Source organism: Hypomesus nipponensis, chromosome 21 (assembly GCF_054491055.1).
Source record: "Hypomesus nipponensis isolate SF chromosome 21, ASM5449105v1, whole genome shotgun sequence".
In the NCBI taxonomy this organism is placed as follows: domain Eukaryota; kingdom Metazoa; phylum Chordata; class Actinopteri; order Osmeriformes; family Osmeridae; genus Hypomesus; species Hypomesus nipponensis.
In genome coordinates, this window is record NC_140381.1 from 8,066,206 (window position 1) to 8,088,088 (window position 21,883).

Below are 21,883 nucleotides of genomic sequence, written 5' to 3' on the forward strand. Positions count from 1 at the left end.
TTTGAATGTTGACTGTAAAAAACATGGCAGTCATACTGAAAACCTCCTCCCATTTTTATTTCATAATTGACACACAAAAATAATCTACAAAAAGGAGACCGAATTAAGTAACCAGTTACCATGAAATGTCATGTTTAACCCTCCCCAAAATGTCACCCCCTGCTCCAGTCACAGAAAAGAAAATGTAATTCTTCACCATGACATCCTGACAGGACACAGACGAAAACACTCATGGGTACATTTTAAAGAGAATGTCAGAATACACACTCACTCACACACACACACACACACAGGCTGACCAATACACCCCATCTAATGCTAAGGAACTCTTTGGCGCCATTCCTGGTGCGGTTGGTCAGACAAACAGCTGTTAGAGGGAAACTGGACAGAGACTGTAAAAGGAAGTGGAACGAGGGAATGGAAGAACGGTATTGAGAGGTATTTGGCAGAGGGAAAGGTATTAAGGTTGAAAAGTAGTCGTACATAAATACACAAACATTCACAACTCCCAGAAATACACTGACAGTTGGGTAGAGGTTGAAAGCCAAGCGACGACTTGCACTTTTGCATTGAGCATTTATAGTCCTGCATAGTTCTTTAAAACTTACAAACTAAGGCGTTGTGTTATATTGAGTTTTGAGTTGTTTGACTTAAGAAGCAAAACAAAATATATATAAAATTAAAAATTCAAGTAGGCTACAGTCTCACATTTCTCCCCTCTCTCACAGCCCCACTCATCTTTCCGGAAGCAAAACCTGCTTCACATTTCAAGTGTTTTTTTTGTTTGTTTTTTACCAGAAAAGGTCCAGTGTAATGTACAGCACCAAAGACACACTGAGCAAGAGAGGGGAAAACACACGCACATTCACCCACACCAAGAAGGGGATATGCTTTCTCTCACTCACACACACACACACACACTCGTAGCACAGACTGACCTGGGAAGAAAATACAGTATATTTTATATGTTTATGTACATACACACATTCAATCAATCCCATCCATTCACACGCACTGCTAAACTTTTTTTTTTTTTTTTTTTTTGTCCCTGTGTAAATTACAAATAATTTATCAATATTCATATTAGCTACTACCTTTAACAGTCATTGTGGGAGCAGAGGTGACTTTAAACAGTACAACTCTATAGACAATGATTCCCTATGTTGAGTCTACAGGTCTCTCCACACCGACAGGGAGTCATGAACACCAAAAACAAAAAAATATTCATATTCAATCTGGGTTCTTTTTTTTTTGTTACTGCAAGAACAAACAAAAAAAGTCAAATTATTTCCACTTTGACTTAAATACAAGTAACATTACGTGTAGCGTCCTCTCCTGTTCTCAATCTCACGTTCCACAGTGATCAAGGTCGGTCATGTAAACATGTTGACGAAAACAAAACAAAATTAAAATAATAGTTTTCATTGTTAACCTCAATGTCCTGTGTCCATACCCGATAATTAAAAGTTACAATTAAATTAATCAACGTCATAGTGAGAGCAAATTGATTCTTCAGGTCCTTTCCAAAGTGGTGGGATTGAGGCTCCTCCCACACAGCTTGTTCCATCATCGTGATCCTGTCAATCAAAGTGATCCTAGTGGTGGATGTCTCCAGGGAGGCGGTGATTTCACCAGGCTGGTCTCTCCATCCTCCTATCTTATTGGTCAGTGGGACTTCCTCTTCATGTCTCCACCCTGGCTTTGGTTCGCATCTGTGTGGAAGGACAGAGTTATCCGTTACACAGGGACAGTGTGCGGGAGGACAGAGTTATCCGTTACACAGGGACAGTGTGCGGGAGGACAGAGTTATCCGTTACACAGGGACAGTGTGCGGGAGGACAGAGTTATCCGTTACACAGGGACAGTGTGTGGGAGGACAGAGTTATCCGTTACACAGGGACAGTGTGCGGGAGGACAGAGTTATCTGTTACACAGGGACAGTGTGTGGGAAGACAGAGTTATCTGTTACACAGGGACAGTGTGTGGGAGGACAGAGTTATCTGTTACACAGGGACAGTGTGTGGGAGGGGGAGGAGGGGCATGCTTCTGGTGTGGAGAGAAACACAAGAATGCCGACGACCACTTATTCCGAGTCAGGCTGGCAGGTTTGCGAGACGGACGCGACGAAGAGGGGCGACGAGTAAACCAGATGCTGAACAACAAGACGCATGGAGGGAGGGAGGAGTGTTTACCTGAGAAAGCAAGCTGCAAGTGGGGAGGTAGTGCAGGCTGTGACCCTGACTGGAGACTCTTATACAGTTCTGAGGAGAGATGGAGGGAGGGATGAGAAGTATGGAGGGATAACAGGTAGGATTCCAGTGTACAGATTGGGGTAGAGGTGGATGGAAAAGAGGGAGGGGAGAACATGAAAGTGAAGAACAGTGAGCGCAGCGTAACAGCAGAGAAAGAGGGGAACGGGATTGAGAGACGGGGGATAGATGGACGGAAGGGTGAGAGATGGGATGATAGAATGAGACAGGGCAGTGAGAGGGGTACAGTGAGAAAAGAGCCTTGTTGGCACATTGAAACTTGAGCCGTTCCACCCCAGTATGGTAACATCACACAGACGACACAACAACACACCACGCAGACACACACACACACACACACACACACATAGGGGCTAAAAACCCAGCTAGACTACACTCTTCTGCAAAAACGATAAAAATGGCCATCGGTTTTCTGAGCGACAATCAAATAAAATGTAATACCTCGTCTAGACTTTTCACTTAATGGTTTTTCGATATAATTCCTGCCACATGCTTGGAAGCGAAAACCTTCCACATTCGATTCAGCTGAATAACGGGGGGGGGGGGGGGGGGGGGGGAGAGAGAGGAAGCAGCATGTTGGGTGGCGTGGGCGGCACGCTGACTCACCCATGAGCTCGCTCTGTGCCAGGGCGTATCCTGAGTTGGCGCCGCTGGCCCCCGGCACCCCGGGGGGGCTGAAGTTAAGCAGCGAGGGGAACTGGAAGGGCAGCGACACGGGCACCAGGCCCCCCAGCATCCCGAAGCCCAGGGGCAGGGAGGGGGGGCTACCCAGCAGGGTGCCGCCCGCAGAAGACACCTGCGGAGATGGAGGGAGGGCAACGGGGGGGAGGAGAGAGGAGGAAAAGGAGAACAGTTTGGAGTTAAATACGAAAACGACTTGATTCTAGAAGTCCCTTCACTGTCCCGTGGGTTGACTGACCTGTGACAGGTGAGAGGTAACAGGAGGCGTGGCCAGGGTTCCCGTCAGCGCCCGACTGCCGACGGATTTGCTGCCTTGGCCGGCTCCGCCCGCCGCCCTCTGCCTCTGCTGCCCGTGGCCGCCGGAGGGGGAGGGGCTGCCTGCCGGCGACATGCCCATGGGGCTGCTGCTGCTGCTGGCGTTGGCTCCACCGCTGCTGACCGACGGAGCCTTCTGACCCCCGGCGAAGCTGTAGATCCCCCCGGCCCCGCCCTTGGCCTGGCCCCCGCCCGGCACGCTGAAGGGGGGCCGGAAGCCAGAGGCCTTGGGGGACTGGTACTGGTGCTGCCCGGCCATCATCTGGGGGAGGGACAGGCCATGGGAGGGGGAGGAGGAGGGGGGGAGGGGGAGGAGGAGGGCGGGGGGGTGGGGGCCGGGGGCCGGGGCGTGAGCTTGATGATGGGCGAGCTGCTGCTGTGGGAGGACTTGGTGAGCGTGGCCTGCATGGGCGTGATGAAGTTGGACTGGTGGTGGGGGTGGTGGTGGTGGGCGTGGGCGGGGAGCCCCTTGGCCTGGGGGTGGGAGGACGAGGAGGAGGAGGCGGGAGAGGAGGAGGGCGAGGAGGAAGAGGGGGGGCCAAAGGACTGGGCGCCAGGGTGGGAGTTGGCGCGGGACTGCGGAGAGGAGGAGGAGGGGGGCAGGGCCCCCATGTGGCCACCGTTGCTGCTGCCGATGCCCGCGCCGCCAGCTTTGCCAGCGCTCTTGGCCAGTCCCGACACGGCCATGCCCGACGCCACCTTGCCCGCCCCTGGGGAGGCGAAGCCCTTCTGGTGGGGGGGCAGGAGGGGCGACGCCGTGGGGGGTGGGCGGGGCTTGGGCGGGGAGGGAGACGGCGGGGGGTGGAGTTTACTCCCTCCGGCCAGCACGCCCGTCCGGTGGGAGGCCGTCGCCGCGCTGACGTGCCTCTGCGCCTGCCCCATGAGCCCCGCCCCTTTCATCAAGCCGTACGCGTCGCCGCCCCGGACCGTCAGCGCCTGGCCCGCCTGGAGGCGCGCCATCGAGGACACGGAGGGCGAGGCGGACGCCGCCGCCGCCGTCGTCATGGCGACCATGGCGGAGGAGACGGAATTGGCCAGGGACATGGACACCAGGGGCGGGGTCTCCATCTTGGAGAGGGAATGCTGCGCAGAGGGGTAGTGGGGCGCCACCGAGGGCGGGGAGGAGGCGGGGACCTGGAGGGGCGGCGGGGAGAGGGGGCTGTCCCCGGGGCCCAGGCCCTTGGCGGCGTTGCTGAGCAGGGCCAGGGCGTGGGAGATGGAGTCCAGCGAGGGCGCCGTCAGGTCCTCGTCCAGGGAGTCCGACAGGCAGATGGGCTCCGAGGGGCAGGCGGGCGAGGAGGAGGAGAGGGGCAGGCGGACGCCAGCCCCCGCCATGGAGGAGGGCAGGGAGGGAGGGGTGGCGGTGGGGAGCCTCTGGATCCAAGGGCCCTCCTGGAGACACGTGACCGTTAATACTGCGCCGACAACAGACACCACATGCTGGTTCACGACCAGCAGCACGACCTCAGGTGAGGAAAATGGCAGCCACTCACCTTGGCTTTGGCCTTTGGACCGGGGACCATCCTCTTCTTAGCTCTGGGGAGAGAAGTAAACATGTTTAATAATACTTTCCCCTGGGAGTTAGTGCCAAAAGGTTAAAAAAAAAACAACAACAAAAAAACTATAGGTGTTGTTTGAAGGGGAGGGGTGGGGGAAGGGGTGCAGCACTCACAGGTTGCCAGTGAGGTGACTGTGCACTGCACGGCTCTACTTACAGGTTGCCAGTGAGGTGACTGTGCACTGCACGACTCTCCTTGAACAGCATCCTGACAAGATGGATGACAACGTTACACAATCTGTCCTGAAGTGGTGACACGTGCACATCCACTTGACAGCCAAAGGTCAAAATATTCCAAAACATGCGCGGTGAAACAGACACGTTAACACACACACACACACACACATGTGAACACATACACACATGAACACACGCTCACACACACACACACATACACAGGAGTCGACCAACCTGGCCTGCATCCAGCCCTTGGGCCACAGTGGTTTGACTTCATTCTCCATGAAGGCCTTGAGGTAGTCCTCCACAGACAGAGAGCACTGGGCCTCCAGCTCGTAGCAGCTCAGCTTCACACGCACCAGGTTACACAGCAGGCCCCTGCACACACACAAACGCACGCACGCACACACACAGTGAGGAAATGAGAGTTGACCTCAAACAACACCTCAGACAACACCTCCGTAACGACTCTTTGACTGATAAAGAGGTGAGGTTACCTGAGCTTGTCGTCCCAGACAAACTTCTTCCTGGGACCCATGACCCTCTTGCCAGGCTTCTCCTCGTCTTCCTCCTCCCCAGAACCGTTCTTCTCCACTTCCTCGGACTGCTGCCTAGGAGACGCACACACACACTTAAGTCAAGTACCCTGTGTTTTACCTCCAGAAGAGAAACCCTCTTACTCTTAGTGCTGAGGACAGAGGCAGCACATGGGTCTGTTTGTACACCACCGTGATAAGAGTAGCTCACTTTAACTGAGGAAGCACTGGGAAAAAAAAAGATGTCTGATTTGCTCAGTGGGAATCCTAGTCTCGAAGCAGCTGTGTGTGTGTGTGTGTGTTCTTACTTGGCAGCCTTGGCCATGCAGTCCATGTTGTATTTCTGGATCTGCTCGGGCATCACACTGCACACGGCCAGCTTCAGCTTCAACAGGGGCGTCCGCAGACGGTCATCCTGAGGGGGGCGGAGAGAAAGAGAGAGAGAGAGAGAGAGGGAGAGAGAGAGACACCAATATGAGTAGGGAAGAAAAAAAGAGACAGAAAGAACCAATTGCAAGAAGAAGAAGAAGGACACAAGGAGGGAAGAAGAAAGCGAGCGAGGAAGGGCGAGCGCCAATGACGTCACCTGGATGTTGAGGCTCAGCTTCTTCAGGCGTTTGAGCAGGGCCTCCTTGTTGCAGGGCACGAAGGCCTCCATGTGGGAGTAGACCTGCGAGCGCACCGCCATGGGCTGCTCCTGCACCTGCAGCTCAATACTGGAGGGAGGGGGAGGGGGGAGAGGGATGGAAAAGAGAGAGAAATAAAAAGAAGGGTGAGAGAGAGAGAGAGAGAGAGAGAGAGAGAGAGAGAGAGAAGAGAAGAGAGAGAGATAGGAAGGATATATTCAGACAGAGTAGAGAGGGATGAAGGGAGAGAGATGCAGGGATTACAAGCCGTTTCACACCTACAGCTGGACAGAAGAGGAAGAGTTTGAGGGGGAAAAACTGGTTGTTCAAAAGGAGGCCAGACTCACTCGAGCAAGATGTTATTCATATCCAGGGTGAAGAATTTCTTCCTGCCTTCTTGATCAAACTGCCGCGATGCCTGAGGGGAGAAATGGTTGAGTCAGCATACCAGTAGCACACTCCATACTGGGCCACACACACACACCCCTCTAAGGCATTTTGTGTCAAGTCTCTGAAAGCCTCTATCTTTTCTCTTGCTCTATTTTGTCCGATTCTCTCATGCACTTTTGGCCTCTTTCAGCTGCTGCCCTCTCTACCTTTCCTTTCCTGAGGCGGTCTCACCATACCTCCGACCCTGTCATGGATCAATTACAAGGCATTCTGGGTGGCCTACTTCAAAATTACGAAAAGTTTTTTTTTTTTTTTTTTTTTTTTTGTACACAACCTACACACATCTACTGTCTGTATGTGAGCAGTTGTAAAATCTTCTCAGTTCAGCCAAACAGGCTAGAGTGCTGTGGATGATACATGGGTGTTGTCAACCAACTCACCGCCCGTAGGTCCTCGATCCGTTTGGTGAGGGGAGGAGGCAGGCCGTCCGGGAGGGGAGGGGGGGATAGAAGGCCCGCTGAGGCTCCCAGTCCCCTTCCCAGACCCCCTCCTCCCACCTTCGGCCCTGGAACTCCAACTCCCAGCAGGCCGTTCTCTCTTGCCGACGAGTGCGGCGCACTCGAGTCCAGCAGGCTAAAGTCCAGGTCGCCGAGGAGGTCCTGCAGCTCCTTCTCGTTGGCCGAGCCCAGCAGTGACATCATGGCGGGGTCGGAGGTCAGGTCAGCTAGCGAGACGTCGTTGTTGGCGGCGTTGCCGTGCATGTGGGAGTTTGCTAGCATGTTGTTAGCGCGGGGGGCGTTGGCCAAGCCGCCTGCCAGGCCAGGGTGCACCGCGCTGGGGTTGACCTTCCGCAGCTCCTCCTTCTCCCGGGTGAAGCGACGTAGCATCGCCGCCAGGCACAACGAGTCCTTCATCAGTTTCTTCCTCTTCTTCTTCTCTGGCCGGTGGATGTTGTGAGACGACACTCTGCGTGAGGGGAGGGGAGGCGGGGGGGAGGCAGGCAGAAAGAAAGGAGAGGGAGGAGAGAAAAGGAGGACATGAGTGGCCAAAATCAAAAGAGCAGTCAATCATTAGCCGTGTTATCTTGTTTAACGTGGCAAAGCCTTTCAAGTAATACAGGAGGAATATGGCTGATAATAGCCCATGCTATTTTTGGGTGGGAGTTCTTTAGGATTAGGGGGGGGGGCGGGGGGGGCGGGTGTGAATGGCAGTGGAGACAGTGATTAGCCAATGAGAGCGTGTCTAATGGACTCATTGTGTGGTAGAGAGGCCTGTCTGTCATAACGCCAGCAGCCATTCTGTGTCATGGAGAAGAACAAGCATGCAGAATCCTATGCACTTAGCTAAGCACCGAGAAGATATGCGCTGCAAATAGACTAGATAGAGGTGAAATATGAAAAACATGTGGCATTTCAATCAAACAATAATGAAAGAATTTACTTTCAAACCTGCCTTCGCATTTAAGTAAAACTCTTGCAGAAACGGTGCTCATAGAGTTACCCATGGCAGTTGCACATGTCACTGTTCAAGGACTTTCAGTAATAAAAGAACGTAGCTTCTTGATACACAGAATCATGTACGTTTAGAAATACTGTCTAGATAATATTCCAAGTGTTTACTTTTGTTTTTTCTTCTTTTTTTTTTTTTACACCTTGATTAAGGTGTAAAATAAGATTAAAAAAACACACAAAAAAACAGTGTAGCCAGACAGACGAGTCATGCTGTCATCTCACCCTTGCTTGGGCACTCTGTTCTTCCTGGGCTTCTTCTCCTCCAGGCTGTTCCCTTCTTTTCTCTTCCGTCTCTTGATCACTTGCTCCTCTCCATCCTTGAGTTTCTCCTGAAGTGCCGGATAGAACAGAAGAGCAAATGATTCATTCGCAATAAACATCCCACCGCAGGATGCAACTTCAAAACAGTTTGGCCGTGTCGGCTGAAAGTGCTCCACTCGACACCTCCTCGCAGGTAGGCTGGTCGTACACACACAATGACTCCCCTCTACAGTTATTCACTTAGCGGACGCTTTCCAGCCCGAGCGACGTACGACTGCCGCACGCGGCGAGCTACGCTACTGACAGCGTCTCTCTCTGGGGTGGGGGGAGGGGGGGGGGGCGTCTTACCCGGGGTTCGCCCTCCTTGACCCCGTCTTCGCCCTCGTCCTCCGAGGTGGCGCGGAACTGCAGTGTGCCCGTGTTGATGTAGAACCCTCCCAGCTTGGTGGTCAGGGAGGCGGGCACCAGCTCATCGTACTGTCATGGGAGGGGCAGCGGTTAGTGAGTGTTTCAAGCGGAGCGCCAGAGCTCAGACTCTGAATACAGAGTGACCGTCCTCACAGCTAAAACAACGTGGCTCTGTGTGGATGACGAGGGTCGCCAAGGACGGGAGGCAGTTGGGGAGGCAAAGCGCTCTCAAACATCCCGGCCGGGGTCTTAACCCTGTCGCACTCCATGTTAAATCACTGGGATATGATCAGGTACATCAGATATTCATAATAATCAGTCAATATAAACAGAATTAAGAAGTGCGAGGATGCACAGTTGGATGTATACAGTATATTATACTGAATTAAAGTTGAGTGGATGAAAGTATTAGTATCGCTGAGGCAAGAACGCTCATTCATTAATGCCGATAAAGCGTTCCTGAGTTGAATTTGGTTTAAAGGAGGATGGAGCACAGAGGTAGAGAGGTAGAGAAGGGAATACTGACTGCTTCCGAGTTGTCTATGAAGGGATCAGTCTCGTCGTAGCCAAAGCCTATGTCTATCAGATCCTGCATCCTATCCTTCCTCTTCTTCTTCCCAGCATTCCCCTGGGTCAAAGATAGACAACGGTTAAAAGTTTGGACGTAAAACTGGTAGTATGCCACGCACAACACAGTCATACTGACTTTGTGCTAATTCCCTACTGAAAAAAATATGCAATTGGCTGAGATGGTGCCACCTGAACTTACATATTTGCTTTCAAACTTTTTAGCCATGGCTTCGACCTGCAGTCTGTCTTTCTCATCGTCGTTAAAAGGGTCGTTAGGATCGAGTACAGGGACAGGGGCAGGGGCAGGGGGATACTAGAGGGGGTCTTCTTTGCCTGGGGGGAGGGAGTGAAAGCGAATGAAAAAAGAAATTCAGCCAATAATATGACCCGTAAACTATAAACAATGTACTGCTTATCAAAACACAACGCAACATTACGTCAAAGTGGTGTTTTTGTATTAAATGTAAAGCTACTTAACCATGCGGCATGGCAACATCAGATTTAGCCCCTTTTAGCATTGAAATTGCTACATTCTTCATTACTTTATATTACTGCTATTGACATTTTGACACATACTTTAAATCATCATAGTAAAGTCTTCTAATAATTGTATGCATATATCATACAAATCAATCAGCAAAGACGGGATGGCTTGATCTCATAACATTTACATAAATCCCCATTCCCCGACCAGCTACATCCTGGTACTTCCGTCCCACTCCATCAGCGGCAGTGATCTCCAATCTATCACCCATAGACAGCGGAGTGAACTGCACTATGTGGCATTTTCTAGTGTTGTAATGGCTGTGTGTGTGTGTGTGTGTGTAGGCTTGGTAAGTTAAAAACCCATAGGAAACAGGTAGCTCCATAAGCTTGATCACGCAATGAGCAAACGGCTTCACATCTCACGTGCAGTTTGAGAGTTGCAACTTGGCCAAGCTAGTGTGGATGACTGAATGAATGGAAGAACTGGGGTCTTTTGTGTTAAGTCCATGAATGGTCATTTTGCCACCACGCTAGTCCGAGGGAGGACAAGGTGCACTTCCCCCTAGTCAGCAGTGACAAGCACACACTACCAAATGCAATAAAAATATGACTCTCGACTTGGCCTTGCACACTGTAGGGTCATACCTGGATATTTTGGATGAGTTCGCTGTAATTGAACTCGGCAGACGATTGATCGCTGGGCTCGGACAGAGAAAGGTTCAATCGCACAGTAATCTTCTTTGCTTCAGCCTTGTCCCTGTCGCCAGCTTTTCCGAAAAGACCACCATCTCCTGCCCCGGTCGCTATGGTGTCGGCCTCCGCATCTTCATCTAAGTTGATGTCGGCCTCATCATCCAACCGGCGTTTCCTAGAATCCGAGGCTGATCCAGCAGCGAAGGCCGAGAGGGTGACAAATTGTACTTTTCTCGGTTCGGCCATTTGGATGAGCTGCCTGCCTGAACCTCGCTCCGGACAGACAGCGACAGCGCGAGCTACTTCGCGAAACTACTTCAAATTGGCGAATTTAAGGGTGTTCCGCCAAGATGCAAAGGCTATTTAGTGCCTAGTAAGATGTAAGGGGGCCTCCGCACCATACGAATACAATTTCAGGGGATAAGATGGTCGGGGAAAAGTTGTTTTTTTCCGTAGCTACTTGCATCCTCAATTGCTATGGGACCGAGACATTCACAGGAGCCATCTTGGATTTCGGGAGTAAATAAAATATCAGACGGAGGTCACTGGGCCTGCGCGAACATCTACAACGGAAGTAGCGTGAGTTTAGGGGGGTTGGCGTATCCAATCAGAAAAGCCCTATTTTAAAGCCCGCCTCTATCACAACAGGCGATAATAAGAAAATCGTAAGGTAGTCCTATTATTATGACCTTTATAAGAATGTCTGAATGCGGTAAACAGACTTCCGAGCATTTATAAGTCTGTCACACTTGGATTGAGTGAATATATAGTCGGTCAGTTATTAGGGAAAGAGGAATCCTTTATGATGCTAATCTTTGCCTGTCTATTCAGTGAGATGGGCTAAAATGCTGAATTGTGCGTTCCTCAACAATGACCTACCACAAACACCATTCCAAACGGAAACGAGCCCTACACTGTAGAATGGTTGAGGATTCGACATCCGATTAAGACATTGTCTACCACAAACACTGAAGACCACCTGTTGATACAGTGGAAGAATCGCGTCAATGCTGTGCATAGATCTTACATTTACAGAACCTTAAATTAACATTTAAAAAAACATAGTAAGTACCACATTGCACATTATAATTGAAGGGTATTATAACATTAACAAATAAAGATATTGGGAACAATAATTCAATCAACAAAACTCAAGCTATCAAAGAATACCATTTAATACTTTAATGTAAAATGAGTTTACAATACAAATATACCATAATTATTTATGTGTAAAAAACATACACAATGTATTGGCACGACATGATTACATTCCATATGATGCAATGAATAAATACATTGATTCTAAAGGAGGAAACAAGAAGGTATCGAGCCAGTAAGAAGTGCATAATATTTTGATAAACGGAGCATGTAATTATGACACAAAATGGTTGTTATGACAATGAAACCCTGTTGTCTTTGGCCCACTTCCTCAGAGTCCTGATGATGTACTCCACCTGGGGGTTCCCCGTGCTGCGTAGCAGGGGCAGAACCTCCTTCAGGGTCTCCCTATGGACCACACCACAGAGATTAGCACCAGGGAACATAGACAGAAGTAAACATGAGAAGTCATATATGTAACACATCAGGAGAACAGGGAACAGCTCGACTACTGCATAGTGGCACAGTACTTCCATATATCGTGAGAACTGTTAACTCTTTACATCAGGAACTACTGCGCTACGATGTAGCAGTTACTCTCTGTGGTCTTGTGTATGACATATGACCTCTTCCTTTGGACTGGCTCCTCAAGTGGCCCCAAGAAACCATACAATGGTTTTGTCATGAACAACAAACGGAAAACGTTGATGAGCAGCACACGCAGGGAACAGAAACCTACTTGGACTCTCTGCCTGCCAGAATGAGCTGGAAGATTCCAACGCAGGCCCCTCTCTTGCCTTCCCAGTAGTTGGAACCGGGATCGAGTTTCTCCAGAGCGTCGAAGGCCTTGGCTGCATAGTAGAACTGGCCCATCTGAGACCAAAGACAAAGACAATGCTGTGTCACAGTGAGCAGATACGCTGCCATTGTGCTGACATGGTATACACAGGAAGGAGCATCATAATGGGACTGAGCGTAAAGGCAGGGGGAGTACAGCACATTTAACCCAGACCTAGTCTAAGAGTCAAATATATTAAGAACACATATTAAAAGTATTTTGACAGTAGTCTCAGTCAAATTGTATTGTGGTTGCAACAGTAAATCAAATCTAGTCAGGTTTGACGGGGGAGGTTTGTGTGTGGCACCTTGTAGCACTCATTGGCTATGAGTTGTAAGAGACTGAAGGACTCTGAGGAAGTACCCATCTTCAGATACAACTCCCAGGCTAGACGCCCTTTCTGATTCATGATGTCTGAGAGAGAGAGAGAGAGAGAGAGAGAGAGAGAGAGAGAGAGAGAGAGAGAGAGAGAAAGAGAGAGATACATACATACAGAAACACTACATTTTAAACAATAGTAAACATTTCAGGAAACACTTTTCCACACAGAAAAAAATTCACGTTCGGATGTGAAATTGAAGAGTGATACAAGAGCTGTGTGTACATACAGCAACGCGCTAGCCAGCTCAGGTAAACATAGTCACTCTTGATCTTCTCACTCTCAATCAACTGAAATATCTAAAAGAGGAAAAAACGAACAAACAAAAAAACACCCGTTGCAAAGTTAACGTATTCATACTCCCACAGATTTGGACATTTGTGCAGAGAGATAATGTTGTTTCCTAACGTAAATGGCAACTGGAATACCTCCTCTGCTTCTTTGTAGTTTCCCAAGGCAGCCTTGGCCTGGGCGTAGTTGAAATTGAACGTTTCCTCGTTGTAAAAGTAACTCTGTGAAATTGTACACGAGACATATGTTTCACTTTCACGCAAAATCCTCGACATCCTACCACAGTCTCAGATCAGGTCTGATTGACGTTCGCCATGTGGATGTGGGGGGAAAGGCGGTGAATGGGTTGTTGTTATTGCTGACTCGTGCCTTGTAAACACACACGGTTCCTTGGCGTTAACCACTTGAATACACTTAGAACTGTGCACTCCCAGATCTTGATGATCTCCTACACTGTCCTATATGCACCTTTATACACCACTTTGGACAAAAAGCACAATGCTCAATGCTCAAAAATAAACAATAAATAAACTAAAGTAAGATCGCGGTGTTGCGTAGACAGACGGACCTTGACTGAGTTGAGGTAGATCAACACATCCTCAAACTGCCCCAGCAGGAAGAAGCAGGAGGCCATGCACTGTCTGCCTGGGATGGTGTCTGCAGAGAAAACACACACGGCTGCATCAGGAACACATACGCTCCCACATCCTCTCACGCGTTGATCCGTATGCAGCAAAACGTGGTAACAAAGAAAATGTGCCATTTACCACATTCACTGGCAGAGCCTCCGACCAACTGGAAGAACTGTTGGGCAATTTTCAAATGATCCCGCTGTAACACGAGACATAGCAAAGTATAGAGCAGATATATTCAATCTTCTTGGAACAGACAGAGAGATTAAGAGCAGACGTTTTAAATAGATACTCTAATAGTGCCAGCCATGTGGCTAAAATATGCTGTAACATAATGAGGGTTGGTTTTTTAAGGGTTGGTAAAAAAAAAAAAGACATCCACTCACAGATCCTATTTCTTGACCCAGTGCAGCATTCACTACTCCTTTTAAAATGTATTCCTAGAAGAAGAAAATTGGGTATTTACAAGGATTTGGTAACAAACAGGCAACCTGTTGACAAGCAAGATGGTGACATCTGGATATGGCCCCAAATAGGGAAGCTATGAGTCAGAGCACAACAAGAGAAAGACCAGGAAAAAAAACGACTATATTTTTCACCTGTGGTGTGGTTGGCTCCAAGTCTTTTATAAGGTTGTAGGCCTCTTGAACGTCATCTGAAATATAGTCTAGGTTAGTCCACAGTTCAGGTCCTTGATGAGCCAGTGATGACACACACACAACAACATCTTACGTAACCTGCAAATTATGTTCCTGCGAATCTGTCTCTCTTCACTCAATGTTGAATCTGAGATCCTGTTGTTTTACAGTCTGCCAAGAGTGCACCCACGAAAGGGTTTGATGTTCCATTTACAGTAAGGTGTTGCTTTTGCTGTAATACTACACACTACTGGTTTATTTGCAAAGAGGCTAGTAAGTACAGACCATGACTCGAAATACTGTTAGAACTATACACTTCTGAACCTTGATCTACAGCTGAACTTTCTATTTGCACCATTTCTAAGTGGCTTTGGATGAAAGCATGTGCTTAATGAATACAATCGAAAAATGTCAATGTACAGTAACCTATAGCCTTTCCATCCATGCGGCGGAAAAGGCTTTGCTGGTCAACTGCCCCCCCCCCGCCCCCCCCAACACAATGAATTAGCCTTTAGACATGGGTGGGTTTTGCTGTGGCATGGCTTCCCAAGGTCCCACCTTGTCGGAGGTAGTAGATGACCAAGTTTAGCCTGGCTTCAGATATGACATCTATCAGGGGGGGCAGCACCTGGAGAGCCCCCTCCCCTCCACGAAACACCACCTGGAGAAGAGACACATACACACACACACCCTGAGGTATCCATACCAGGGATGGGGATTACGGTTCACTGACCGACACAGAGGACATACAGACACACACACATACAGACACACACACATACATACATACACCCACACATACACACAGACACACACACAGCAGTATTGGAGAAGCTTACCAGGTTATGCCTGATAAGCTCCTTAGCAAACTCAAAGGAGCAGGAGGAGATATCTATGAGGTTCTTTAACTCCGCCTGAGAGAACCAAAGACAAAAACGACACGACAAAAGAGGTTAAGGTTAGGTCGGAATATGTCGTGGCGTCAGTGGGCGTTTTGCGTGTCAATGGTGGCTTCACCTCTGCTGCCTTGCCGTTGTAGAGTCTAAAGTGGTTGCAGGCCTTGAGGTTGAGGGCAATGGTGGACTCGGGGATGCTCTGTAGATACACCGCTAGGACCTCCTGAGACACATCGTAGTAGTCAAGCTTGTAGTAACACAGGGCGACGTACACATTCAGAGCAAGGAACTCCCTGCAGGTTTGTAAAAAACAAGCAATACAAACATACAAAGATTTGTTACAAAATCCAGTTTCTCTGGTTCTAGCTTTGTACTATTCTTTAGTTCCGGGTCAAAACCCCTGTGCTTTCCTACTCTTTACGGCTACACACATATTTCAAGCGTGCGTGTGTGTGTGTGTGTGTGTGCGTGTGCTGACCGGTACAGCACCTGTTCTGCAGCAGGATGCGTTTGTAGATGTCAATGGCCTCCTGGTAGTGGGAGCGCATGTAGTGGATGGAGGCCAAGCTCAGCTGGTCCTCAGTCACGTCCTCCAGGTTCTGGTGGAAACTCATCAGCTTCTTCTCATCGTTGAACTGGGGATGGGGAAGAAGACGCGTTCTCTTTATTTGACATGTTAAGAGAGTCCAGCATTCGCAAAATAGAATCCTCTGTATTGTTTCTGGGGGAACTGCACGAGGATAGAAAGTGACGAGAGTGGAGGACAGATTAAAACAAACAATGAGTCTCTTTTCCCAACCTTGTGAGCCAAGTGGAAGAGGAGGCGGTTCTGAAGGGGACATTTTGGGGCTGTGGGACGGAGACAAAAAGTGCACATTTGGTCAACACAAACACACAGCTACAACCTATGGGGTTCGTGTGAAGATGCATTTAATACTACCTTTGGATGCAGCCTCCTCAGCCTCTCTGTAAAGCCCCAGGAAAAAGAGAGTACATGCCAGGTACACCCATACCTCCTCTGGGCTGTCTGGACTGAGAGTCAGGGACCTGTATTCCTAGCACAAAGATGTTGTGGCACTATTGGTACACTGAAACCACACATTTCACATATACCCCTTACACGATATTGACATGCAGGTGTGTGCTCCCGTTCTGTCACGAAAACGATGCATTACCTCCATAGCTCTCTTGTAATCACCCAAGTGGAAAGCACAGTAGCCAATCCACAGGTCTGCATGCTCCTCTCGCTCACCAACATCACGTTGAAACTAGATGATCAGATAATTCAGATGTGTTTTTTCTATTTTGTCTTGAAAAAACAGTAAGGTGTGGGATACTTAAACGTGTGTGCTAGTGGATAACGTACTTCTAACAAAGTCTGTGCTCCCAGGTAGTCCCTTTGGTTCAGGTAGTCTTCCACTCGAGGTATCTTCTTGCCCTTGTTTTTCTTTTTCTTCTCGCTGACAGTGATGGGAGCTGCGCCTCCAACAGCTGGTTTCACTCGGGACAGAATCTGAGACATAAAAACGAGACATTACAACTAGGTACCACTACGCATAGCTACTAGCTTAGCGATCACAAGTAAATTTCAAACTAATCAGAACACTTACCATGATAGGACACTCATGTATTACTTTTCCATGTACATTAAGAGGGGTTTCACGAAGAGATTTTGAGATGCGATAATCAGCTACTTTGGGCTCGTGTAAATTTTAGCTCACCACCACCACTACTAGCTACAGTAGCTAGCTAGTGAAAGATGTACCTAGTGCAAGCTATGCCGTTAGCTGACAACGTGTTGGCTAGTCCTATGTCAACCTGATCTACTGTAGATGATTATCCTTAAGAAGGCATTGTTTTAACATAAAATGATGGACTACCTGTCTGATATGCCAAAGGTTAGCTAGCGAGGTCGCTTGGTAAACTAGCTAGTTAGCTATTGTAGCTACAAGAACTTTAGTGGATTAGCATGTGGGTGTGAGCTACTGTTGCTAAGCAACCAATCACCAAGTAGCGATCTGTTGTATTGGATTAGTGGTGTTGGCGTTAGAATAAACCTACATTTAGACATATATGATATAACGCACAGTCGTAATGCATTTTCTTAAAATATTTACTTTGTGATCAACCCACTGTAGACTAATACTTAGTGAACCTTAATTGTTTATATTACTTCTGTCTCTGCCCCAGTGGCCTAATGGATAAGGCACTGGCCTCCTAAGCCAGGGATTGTGGGTTCGAGTCCCATCTGGGGTGGTTGCGTTTTCGCAGTTATAGTCACATTAACTTTAATAAGTAATGCATTTAATTGTGCAACCCAACATTAATTTGACACTAGTGGTATCTGAACTATCCCAGATTACACCCCAATTAAATGGACAAACACTCAATAGCAATTAACCAAGTTTATTGACTTTAGCTCATAGCACTGCTTTATTCTTGTATGAAGGACAGCATTTACGGCCAATCAGAAGAGGCACCACCCCACTCAGACGTCTGGGCAGTAGGGGCAGCAGACCAATCCTCGGTGGCAGTCTGGGCGCTCCAATCCTCTGTAGGACAAAAAGTGTTAGGCTAGCCACACATGAAGATTAAGCCTAATTTGCACCTGCACCATTTTACTGCTCCCGATCAGAGTTAAAGCCTGCCCAATCTCAAATTGTAAATATTAAAACAGGCTTTTACAGAACATGGGCAGTCATTATTCACTTAGAATCACCAACATGACTTACCAGAGAACCCTTCAGTGGCAGCTGGGGCCTTCGCAGGGGCACCTGGACAGAAGATAAACCCAGTCAGACCTCAGACTTGTACAAACAGAAAAGCGTGGCACACCGAACACACGTTTCCCAAACATGGCTATAACGTCATGGTCAGGGGGCCTTACCCTCGCCGGCAGCAGGGAACGGCTGGATGGGCACAGAAGGGACCGGGACACCCTCGGACCAGTCGGCCACCTCGGGCTGGGCAAAGTCAGCCTGGGGAGCAGTCCACTCGCCCTGGAACTCCTCCTTCCCCACGGCCTTCTCAGCTGCAGCCTGCTCCTCCTTCTCAATCTGAAACCCGGACAAAGAAGTGGTCAGATCCTGGACTAAGCTCAGGGATCCCAAAGCCATGTATTTGAAGCTCCTAAAACACTGGCAATTTTTTTTTTTTATTAAATGATGAATTGTACCATCACTGATTGAGATTGTACAGTACAAGATAAAGACTGCCACCTCACCCACCAGTGATGTCGTGCTCACTTTTCCCTTCTACGACAACTTACCCAGCCACTGACCAGGCAAAGCAAGTGCTTTTTTGAAGGGGGATGGGGTCAAAGCTCCCCTTATTGATCAAAGCCCTTGTAAGGCAGACATGTATGGGGAGAGTGTACAACGATGCACAGCGTGGTGTTTTGACGTTACCTCTTCAGGGTCCCTGTAGAAGTACAGGTCAGGCATGACTTCCCAGGGGTGCTCCCTGGAGATGGTGCCCCTCATCCTCAGCACCTCCCTGGACAGCATCCACCACATCAGACCCACAGAGTGGTGACCCTATAGGCAGACGACCAACAGTTACCAATCAAATCAACAAGTTTCGAGCCTTTAAAAAGATGGATGCATGAATGTGTTGCCAGGACAACTGCATGGTTTACCAAAGGACCAGCTAGACAATGCCATGCAGTGTGAGAATACTGGCCAAACCATGTGGTCCTAAAGAGAATGTGCCATGTCATGATAAATGTAGCTTTTGTCAGTGCAAGTAAACAGATTTAGTGGACTGAAATGTTTCCCTGTAAATTCACTGCTGCCTGGAACAGTACTTAAATTGAAGGAATTTAGGTGAGTGGAAAAGACGCATTCAAAACCCATAATAAGCCCTCACGAGTCTTAGGAATAGCAGTTTCCCCATTGGTAAAAAAAGAACCATGCTTCCAACTGACAGAAGCAGGTGATTCGTGTGGCTCAGGTCACTATCAAACCCCAGTCATGGGGCATGGGCCCTCATGGTGTTAGCGAAAACCCGGCCAGGTCACTATGGCACACTTCCGACACTTGAACACCAACTGACCTTGGTGCCAAGTTTTAATAGAGTGCTTTTTTTCCACAACACGCATTCCAAAAGTAATGAGAAACATGACCCACACATTTGCACAGTAGCCGACCCCCATCCAAAAGTTGTCTGAATCTGTACCTTGTTGTTGCAAGGGATGGCAATGTCCACGTATCTCAGCGGGGAGTCAGTGTTGCACAGGGCGATGGTGGGGATGTTGACGTAGGAAGCCTCCGTCAGAGGCTGGTGGTCGGCACGGGGGTCCGTGACGATCAGGAGGCGGGGCTCCCTGAAGGCCGCCTGAATCTGATTGGTGAAGGTGCCAGGGGTGAAGCGGCCATGGAAGGTGGTGGAGCCAGTGGCCGAGGCAAACTTCAGCACAGCCCTCTGAAGACCAGGGACACGGAGCGGGAGGTTAGGGGCCATGGTTGAGCACACCAACCATGCGGTTCTATCCATGATCACAGGATCTACAAGCAGTCTGACCCTTAACAGTTCGCTGCGCATTAATAGTTGGGTAATGTGGCTCAGGTCACCATCAAACCCCAGTCATGGGGCATGGGCCCTCATGGTGTTAGCGAAAACCCGGCCAGGTCACTATGGCACACTTCCGACACTTGAACACCAACTGACCTTGGTGCCAAGTTTTAATAGAGTGCTGTAAACCTATACAAATACTTAACCAGTAACGCTTGGTTATCATCTTCACCGCAAACAACTTTGAAAGCGCATATGCCACATGGAACCGTTTCATCACATTGTAAATGCCATTTATTGCTGCCGGTGAGGGTGGGCGGGGGTTCAAGTACATACATCATACCTGTCCAGTGTTCCTGGAAGAGATGACACAAACGTCAGCTGGGTTCTCAATGGCCACGATGGCGCGGGCAGCCAGCAGCAGCTTCTCCCATGTCTTCTTCAGGTTGATGATGTACACGCCTGAGACAGAAGACAACAAATATTGGTTTTCTACAGACCCTTCAATAACAGATCGACAGTCAATAATAAAATTGCATGTTTCCAAACTAGATCCAAGTTTCAGATGGAGACGCAGAGAAGAAATGTTTGAGACCTTGGTCGGAAATTTTCAAAGGATCATTGACATCAACTGGACGTATTTTAAGGTTGAGATCAGGAACTCACCGTCGCACTTCCTCTTGTACACGTAGTGCTCCATCTGGAAGTCCATATTGGTACCTCCCAGATGCGTTCCTGCTGCCAGGAACTTAAGCACATCCTCCTCCTTCATCTGCAGCACATCCAGACCTCCGGACATCGTGACCACTTTCCCTAAGTAACGAGTTTAGTGGGAGAGCTGGAGGAGATAGAAACACCTGGTGAGCATGACGTCTGTATGATGGGACATTCAGAGACTGAAAGTCAGCCGTTTAAAATGTGGCTCAGGTCACTATCAAACGCCAGTCATTGGGCATGAGCCCTCATGGTGTTAGCGAAAACCCGGCCGAGTCACTATAGCACACTTCCGACACCACAACACCGATTGGCGTCAGTGTCAGGTTTTAATAGAGTGCAGTTCAAATCGCAGCTACACATTTTTTTTTATACAACGACATGATTCACATTCTGAAGAGGAAAGTACGTATTGATTCAAAAGTACGTGCAGTCCAGAGGCTAAGCTAGAGGTTTCGGGTTTAGCTAGGTTGGTAGCTAAGCTAGCCATTCTGCGTGGTTGATTTTCGGCCTATTTGACTAACGTGAAATTAGACTTAGTGAAGGCGGCAATATCACTAATACTAGCAGTTGCGGTACAAATGGTCATTGTGGTAAATATCATAGTAGCGTTGACTATTTCCGCTATTGTTTAAATAAAAAAAAATACAAATAATTCTCTCACCACGAGACAACGCCGTATGGAGTTCTGTACCTTACGGTAAAAGAGGGCGGTCTAAGGAAATGACGTCCTTTTTATACTGCAAGATCAGAGCCTGTTTGGTAATATCCTCCAATCGCTTTTCATTTCCTCTTTCGTAAACGACTTTGAGGTAAAAGCAGTTTAAAAAATAGTCACTAGATGGCAAACAAGTAGTTAGAGTTCAGGCATGATTAAATCGACGGCACGGGAACTGTCACAAATGTCACTTTAGTTCCCTTTTCAGACCATTCCTTCTCGCAAGACCACGATTTAAAGGCTACAGACTTGACATTTAAAACAGTTTGACCACTTGGGATGCAGTTTGTATTGACTCCTCTGTATTAAACTAAGGACATAATACCACATAGGATCCATAAACTGTTCATTCATGATGTCATCCATAGAGATGCAAATATGTTCCTACATTTGAATAGTAGTGATAGAAGGGATTTTAGAAATCCTGCACTGCCTTTAGAATTGTATCAATGCTTTCTACAACGAGAGGATTAGTCCCAAGCTACCTAAGACATGAGACACATTCTGGAGAGAGCGACAGAGAATAGAGGGAAAGCAGGGAGTCTCAACCATACAATCTGAAACCCCATTAAAATGAGCCAAAGTCTCCTGATAACGCCTTACTTTGATATGTTATCTCAGTTTTCTGCCAGTTAGAGACTCTCTTACTCTCTCTCCCTCTTGCTCTGTGCAACAGTGTCCTTGT

At 48.4% G+C, this 21,883-nt stretch overlaps 3 protein-coding genes and 3 non-coding genes across 7 annotated transcripts; 1 reads left to right on the forward strand and 5 right to left on the reverse strand.

Annotated features, from left to right (window-relative positions):
* Nucleotides 1-33: 33 nt before the first annotated feature.
* On the reverse strand, nt 34-11,010 carry LOC146237739 (ubinuclein-1-like). Its single transcript, XM_084685394.1, is given in 18 exon segments — nt 34-1,712; nt 2,193-2,261; nt 2,877-3,066; nt 3,190-3,567; nt 3,570-4,658; nt 4,760-4,802; nt 4,982-5,032; nt 5,236-5,379; nt 5,499-5,612; nt 5,846-5,952; nt 6,124-6,253; nt 6,511-6,581; nt 6,994-7,519; nt 8,287-8,393; nt 8,674-8,802; nt 9,260-9,361; nt 9,503-9,616; nt 10,435-11,010. Coding segments are annotated over 18 exon segments (3,705 nt in total). The 5' UTR covers nt 10,729-11,010; the 3' UTR covers nt 34-1,665.
* A 623-nt stretch (nt 11,011-11,633) lies between these two features.
* On the reverse strand, nt 11,634-17,251 carry ift56 (intraflagellar transport 56). Of its 2 annotated transcripts, XM_084685297.1 has the most exons (18): nt 16,865-17,251; nt 16,621-16,767; nt 16,430-16,522; nt 16,195-16,309; nt 16,054-16,103; nt 15,744-15,889; nt 15,376-15,547; nt 15,198-15,272; nt 14,917-15,019; nt 14,320-14,375; nt 14,107-14,160; nt 13,856-13,919; nt 13,657-13,745; nt 13,226-13,309; nt 13,027-13,096; nt 12,726-12,832; nt 12,320-12,453; nt 11,634-11,988 (listed from the first exon to the last, which is right to left on the reverse strand). In XM_084685297.1, the coding sequence occupies exons 1-18, from the start codon at nt 16,865-16,867 to the stop codon at nt 11,874-11,876; spliced, it is 1,677 nt and encodes a 558-aa protein (XP_084541423.1). In that variant the 5' UTR covers nt 16,868-17,251; the 3' UTR covers nt 11,634-11,873. The 2 variants fall into 2 exon arrangements, with proteins under 2 accessions (XP_084541423.1, XP_084541424.1); XM_084685298.1 differs by lacking the exon at nt 16,865-17,251 and having other exon boundaries at nt 16,195-16,301; nt 16,621-16,760.
* A 186-nt stretch (nt 17,252-17,437) lies between these two features.
* trnar-ccu (transfer RNA arginine (anticodon CCU)) lies at nt 17,438-17,510 on the forward strand. Its single transcript has one exon. It is a non-coding gene; the product is annotated as a tRNA-Arg (tRNA).
* A 134-nt stretch (nt 17,511-17,644) lies between these two features.
* Nucleotides 17,645-21,240, reverse strand: LOC146237742 (small ribosomal subunit protein uS2). The gene is made up of 8 exons (XM_084685303.1): nt 21,145-21,240; nt 20,433-20,604; nt 20,110-20,228; nt 19,431-19,676; nt 18,662-18,790; nt 18,142-18,310; nt 17,987-18,028; nt 17,645-17,806 (listed from the first exon to the last, which is right to left on the reverse strand). Exons 2-8 carry the CDS (start codon nt 20,563-20,565, stop codon nt 17,712-17,714), a joined length of 933 nt encoding a protein of 310 aa, XP_084541429.1. The 5' UTR covers nt 20,566-20,604; nt 21,145-21,240; the 3' UTR covers nt 17,645-17,711.
* On the reverse strand, nt 19,193-19,336 carry LOC146237743 (small nucleolar RNA SNORA62/SNORA6 family). The gene has a single exon (XR_014740679.1). It is a non-coding gene; the product is annotated as a small nucleolar RNA SNORA62/SNORA6 family (small nucleolar RNA).
* On the reverse strand, nt 19,808-19,951 carry LOC146237744 (small nucleolar RNA SNORA62/SNORA6 family). The gene has a single exon (XR_014740680.1). It is a non-coding gene; the product is annotated as a small nucleolar RNA SNORA62/SNORA6 family (small nucleolar RNA).
* Nucleotides 21,241-21,883: the final 643 nt, after the last annotated feature.